The 6,430-nt window shown below is 41.5% G+C and overlaps 1 protein-coding gene across 4 annotated transcripts in view; it reads left to right on the forward strand.

Annotated features, from left to right (window-relative positions):
- Window positions 1–4,779, forward strand: part of LOC131248790 (probable catabolite repression protein creC) — a 97,787-nt gene extending 93,008 nt beyond the window's left edge. For 2 of the 4 annotated variants that reach the window (XM_058249243.1, XM_058249245.1), the window contains 2 exons: window positions 3,511–3,847; window positions 3,939–4,779. In XM_058249243.1, coding sequence (XP_058105226.1) covers window positions 3,511–3,847; window positions 3,939–4,060 — 459 coding nt within the window. In that variant the 3' untranslated portion in view covers window positions 4,061–4,779. Of the gene's footprint in view, window positions 1–3,510; window positions 3,881–3,938 lie in introns of all 4 variants that reach the window. The other 2 variants (XM_058249246.1, XM_058249244.1) reach the window with 2 other exon arrangements.
- Window positions 4,780–6,430: the final 1,651 nt, after the last annotated feature.

Below are 6,430 nucleotides of genomic sequence, written 5' to 3' on the forward strand. Positions count from 1 at the left end.
AATCAAGGCCCTGGGAGAAAGTAGTGTGGAAATCCAAAAGGGATGTTTTGGAATGGATTGCGGGGTCTGTTGATGTTAAGGTTTTTCCTATTTTTGTTTAGTCTTTTTGTCCCCGGTCCTTTTCTATGTAATTCTTTGCTGTCTTAGGAGTTGCTGACCAGTTTCTTTAATAAATACCCATTGTTCTTCCAAAAAAAAAAAAAAAAAAAAGATCCCATAGTTATGAATCGACCTCAATAAATGGTTATGGAGGTTCAAGATGGAAAAGAATAGCCTCTAGAAGCAAGTCATTACATCTAAATGAGGTTCAGAATGGAGGCTGGTTTACTTGAGCTTCTACTCTTTATAGGGCCTTTGAAACTTGGAAGGTTGTGATCAGTAAGGTAGGGAAATTTTTGGAAGTGGTTTCTTATGCATTGGGTGATGATTCCAGGGAAGGAGCCTCTCGTTTCTGCTTAGATTACTTGAGGTTACATTCTGCCTTAGCTAGTTAATAAGTGTCTATTGCTCGGTGCTTCAGGGTGGAGATTGACAATAAGGCTTGATTTCCATCCATTCTTTTCAGCTTAGATTACTCGAGGGTAGATTCTGCCTTAGCTAATCAACAAGTGTCTATTGCTTAGTGCTTCAGTGCAAAGATTGGCAATATGGCTTGGTATCCATGTTTCCACAGCTCAAAGGGTACTCAATGGACTTGGCCTGATAGTAATGGTCCGAGTCCAATCTCCAGACCCATTTAGAAATGGGATCGGGTTCAAGTCCTCCATTTTGGACATGGTTAAAAATTGGGTTGAATCTGGTTTAGTTAATTTTAGTGGTAGCATTCTATTGTAATAAGTAAATATTAATTACTCTAGCAACGGAATGAGGTTGATACGCCATCCATGCATGTAAGAGAGCCTGTTTACACACCACACAATTGTCAAAAGTGGCACACGTGTGAATGTACTCCATCCAACGGATGGACTAATCATATAAAATTCCCTTCTTTGACCTAGACCCAAGCCTGACTCAAAACAAAGGTCAAAAGAGCTGATGGGTACTTGACAGGTACCTAAACCTAATCGGATTTGGGTCCCCATCTTTCCAAACTAGACCTGGACCTGCACCTGAAATCCTTTTATAATCATTTCTGCTCAAAAGTCATGGTTGTTTTGCATCCTTTGGCGTTTCAGATATGTCATTTCCTGAGCCCTCTTAGGGTTGTTGCTTTCAGATGGCTTGTGGTGAAAAGGATGATTCTCATGATAAATAATTTGAGGAAAAGGAATATGGTGATCCTGAGCAGGTGTATCATGGAACTTAAGGATGCAGAGCTAATCGATCATCTCATTGACCATGAGTTTGCGTGTAATGTTTGGAGAGAACCTTCTCACGTTTTTTTGGTTTATGCACAGTGCTTTAGGTGATCTAATTGTTGACCGAAAGGGGGGATGCTTGGGTTAAGTCAATTCTCTCCAGCATTTGTTTTCCCTGGCTATTCTTTGATTGTTGTGGAAAGAACAAAACAATCACATTTTTATCAGCCTATTTGCACCTAGTGAGTCAGTGTTCATTAGAGTTAAGGATGAAGTTGTATCTGGGTCAGTGATGGTGAGTTGTAAGAGGGAGGATCTTTTAGTTGGCTGGGATATTGCTTTGTAATTTCTGTTGAGGTGGGGTGTGCCATGGCCTGTCACCATCCTGCTATGCCATCCTTTGTATTTCCTCATGTTTGGTTTAATAAATTTCTTTAAATCCATTCAAAAAAAAAAAAACCTTTAGGAATTGCCCAGGATAGAAGTTGGGATAGAATTATTTGCAGATCGATTCAAGAGTCCGCTTATTGTGGAAGGTGACTCCTCTGCAGCTTTCTAAAGGACCTCGGTGAAGGCTTTTTCCCCATTGACATTAGCCTTATCCTAAGTAACGTTGGAATGTGTTATTGACTCTCATCTGCATCATTCATGTTCCTAGAGAAGCTAATTGTATTGCCAACTCTTATCCACTGCCTTGATGGATTGTAGATTGTATTGCTTTTGCTTTTTCATTTCAACAAAATTTTGATTACTTATTTAAAAAAGAAAAAATAAAAAATAAAAAAAAATGAATCACAGTTCCTGCAAGATTCTGAATTGAAACCGTCAATGCACATATTGAAGCAGGAGTGTTAGCTAAAACAGAAATCCCACAACTAAATTCTCAACTATGAATCCTGCAATTAAAATATTAACTATGTAGAAATGTCAAAACATCGTTGCTACATCAAATAGTTATGCGTTGTATCTCTTCAAGGATTCCACACTAGTAAATCATGTGCAGCTGACAGATAAGCTGGATGCTTCCACTATTTGATTGTTAAATCAAGTATCTTTGCCCATATATTGCATGCTTTTGTTTCTAGTGATTGATGGTGCCATAAAGGAAACTTCTCTTTGGTCTAGTCCTGAATTTTGGAATGGCCTGATTTTTGGTCTAGTATTCATCCAGGTGGTGGGCTCCATAGTAGTGGCATATAAACAACATGGTGGTCCCCACAGAAATGATGCTTCTCCCCTCCATCGTTCCCTCTGATGTGGCCCACCTGAATTACGGATAGTGTCATGTGGGTTTTTTTCCCTCCCTTTTTCGAAAAAGAGTTGTTAGCAGTAACGACAATGACCATTACCGTTATTGAAAACCTTGACATGTCGGGGCCCATCTTGAGTGTTGAAATGTCCTAATTTTTTGGTGTGCCTTCATACTGGTGGGATGCATTGCTTGAGTGGATTGGGTTGCATATACATAACAGTGTGGGCCCTATAATCACCGGTGGTTCCCACCCGAGCAATTGTTTTGCGGTGTAGCGCACTTCAGTCATGACTGGCCTGATTTTTGTTGTCAGGGCCCAACATGGGAGGGCGCATCTGATGGATTGGTTGGAGATGTGGCCCAAAAAGCCAAGCCTTCCAGCGGTTGCATCCTCCTCTTTAAGCCCAAGGACAAAAAACCAGCCTGATTTACAACTTTGGTGGGCCACAGCACAGGAAATGGAGTGGGGATGTCCACCTTTGGACTGTGTGGACCCACTGTGCAGTTTTGCTCCACCTAAATGTAGGGAGCAAAAATAAATCAGGCCAGTCCAGAACTCTGGCAGACCACACCATGTGGTTTCGTGGTTTTGCACATGAGTTTACACTGTTCCAGATGGCGTGGCCCACCTGAGTTCCCAATCCAGCTGACTTTTGGGCCGCCCCATTTCTTGAGGGGGCATGCCCGATGAGACAGCTTTGATATCTGATACACATGATGGTAGCCCCCACAATGGGTTGACCATATGATACAGTCAACCTCGATCATTTCTCATGTGCGTGTGCATGTCTGTACATATCTTAACATTACCATGACACTGAGGCAGAATGTGAATTTGCAACATGTAGTGAGACCTCGGGAGTAGGCTTTTCAATTCACCCTTCTTTTTTGTGTATCTTGCTTGCCTTTCTACCTTTAATAAGGTATTCAACATTATTTGACTTATTTGTTTGTGAGCAGGATACTCAGTTACTTCTTTGGGACTTGGTAATGGATGAGATCGTCGTACCTTTGCGACGATGCCCTCCTGGTGGATCACCTACATTTAGCAGCGGAAGCCAGTCATCTCATTGGGACAGCATTTGCCCAGTGGGCACTCTTCAACCCGCTCCGAGCATGCGTGACGTTCCAAAGCTCTCTCCTGTAGTCGCTCACCGCGTGCATGCGGAGCCGCTTTCTGGCTTGATATTTACTAACGAGTCCATTGTTACAGTTTGCCGGGAAGGACATGCAAAGATCTGGACAAGGCCCAGTTTTGCTGATAACCAACCAAGCAACAGCTCAGAGGCAGTTCTAAGTACTTCTACTAAGGATAAGCCCCTTCTATCTGGTAAAGTTGGCACTTGCAATTACAAGCGATAAACAGTCCATGCTTATGTGTGATGCAGCTCCTGCCAAATTGTTTCTCCGGTTGCTGAGTGCTTGCCCCGTTTGTTGCTTCTTACAGTCAGAATGTAGATTGAGTGCTTTACAGCTTTTTAGGTTATGGGAAGTGCAAAGGCTACTTTAGGATTTAGGATTTTCAATTGTGTTCTAGCCACATAGGCCACCCACCATATTCAAGCCATTCATCAGGTGGCCCATCCATGTATGTGCCATGGTCAAATATCAGGCCAACCCAGTTCTCTGCTGGGCTGCATGTGTAAGGAAGAAATGGTCGGGTAGAGGTAGGAAAGAATAGAATGAACCAAAAAAAAAAAAAAAGAGTCCACATTCAACATACAGCCCACACCTGATTAACAGACAACACTGATGTTCAAGCCATGCACATAATAGTGGAGCCCTCCTGGTGAACAGCCTGCATATAGTGTCCCACATTGTCACGTCAGGAGAGATTCGGATCAACCCTTAGGAGGGCCCTGAGATTACTGGATTTTCTTTGCTAAACAAGTTGTTAACGAGTGTTATTGTATATTTTCAGGGATAAAATGCCAGTGATGGCACTGAGAGAGGTGGGGGAGCAGTTTATGTCATTAGAAACTACACCTGCTGTTGTGTACAAGACGGCTGCCCTGTTGCTGTTTTATTTCTGACAGCTGATGGGTATAACCAAATGTGCGGTTCCAGTTTATTGAGATACATAAGAGCTTCACCAGAATAACTATGTAACTGATTTGACTGCTTTGTTCAATATGCGTTCTGATTTCTTCTCTTTTGGGTCCTTTTGTAATCCACTTGCTGGCACTTGTAAAACAGGTGAAAGTCAATATATGTATGGATTAAAACAAAGTTATTAGGTCTGGCGATGTTTTTTTGCTTATATGTTTCAATCCTCAGATCTTTATGTGGGACCAAAATGAAAGTGAGCCTTACCAGTACTTCAAGTAAATATGCTAGTGGTTTTTTTTTTTTTTTTTAGTTAATGATATACGTAACCTTCTTCTACTTATCTCAAATAGCATGGTACCTTTTAATCACATATCATTGTCACAATAAGAAATCACTCGTCCGTACGTGTGTACTCATGTTTTTGAATGATTCTGAAGAAATCACTTGGCATATCCTTATATTTGGAAATGATTCAGAAGAAAATGTTCTTAAAGCCGGGCACTAGAGCCAAGTAATGCTTTTTAAACTTAAAACAAGCACATGCTTGCAATGCCTGTTCGCCAGCTTTAGGTCTTTTCAGCAAGTGGAGCCTGCTGGGAGCATGCCCTACCCTCAAAAATACACTATGATGGATCAACGTATCAGTTGGGTGATGATTGTATGTTGTTGGATATGGCCCTTTGGCCTTGTTAATAGATGTTCATTTTTCTCATACACATGCGATGCACCTGGATCATGGGCCAACATGATGAATGGGCCTTGTATCATGCATTTGTGTTTCTCATGCTAGCTGAGTGCTATGTGCATCCATCCCAAATGGTGGTTATCAGGTAGAGAGCGCTAAGGTTGATTCGTTAAAAAGCATTTGCCCATCGTGATTATTTACTGGGCAAAATCACGAGAAAAGGATATTGCTTCTGGAACAAGCTCCAAAACGGTGATTGCAATTCTGGAGTCTAGAAAGGAAATGGAAGGCGGCACACATGACAATATTAGCTATTGCAAGACCGTTGAAAGTCTTCTGAGCCTACATAGAAATGGAGATTCACACATCTCTGGCACGTCCTGCACTCCGGCCAGCACATGGACAAGATTATAACCTGGATTTGATGGTGCTACAATCCCCAACACCTGATTATTCCGGTCATTGCTCATGACATGGTTAACGTTGCAGAGACATTATCATCCTTCCAGCACCCAGGCCACACACAGGTGGGACGTATGGTCCAATGATCCAGTCCATTAACTCATGGACCCCACAGCATGGATGGGAATTCTCAAAAAAAAAAAAAAAGAAGACCCTATTCCAAGCTCTGGACCTAAAAACTTTTGCTTTGTAATTAACAAGAGCCATTGTTTTATTTTTCTCAACCACCTGTTTGTATATGGCCATGGATCAAGTAGGTGAGAATATTGAGACGAGGTCCCCATCCACAGGTGAAATGTCAGCCATGGGTCACACTTGAAGAATGGATGGATTGGATAATCCTCTCAACACCCACCCGGGGAGAAATAAACTGCAAGCAGGTTAGCCAACAATGTTTTTTTTTTTTTTTTTTTTGCAACTTTTAATGGCATACGTATACCCATGGATTGGCTGGTTACTAATTGGAAGGCTGCAGTCTCTTAAGCGTTTGTAGTTTCTCCCCAACAAGAAATATTTTTACAGAGCATCAACTTGGAAATTCTTTCAAATGGAGTCGTCATTCCCTTGTTCCCTAACTATTATTTGTTGATGAACCCCAGTCCGAGTATTTGCCTCAAATATAGCTCATGATATTTTCAAAATCTCAGTAGTTTTGAATTTTCACAAATTTAACATGAAAAATAT

The sequence above is a fragment of the Magnolia sinica genome, chromosome 6, assembly GCF_029962835.1.
Source record: "Magnolia sinica isolate HGM2019 chromosome 6, MsV1, whole genome shotgun sequence".
In the NCBI taxonomy this organism is placed as follows: domain Eukaryota; kingdom Viridiplantae; phylum Streptophyta; class Magnoliopsida; order Magnoliales; family Magnoliaceae; genus Magnolia; species Magnolia sinica.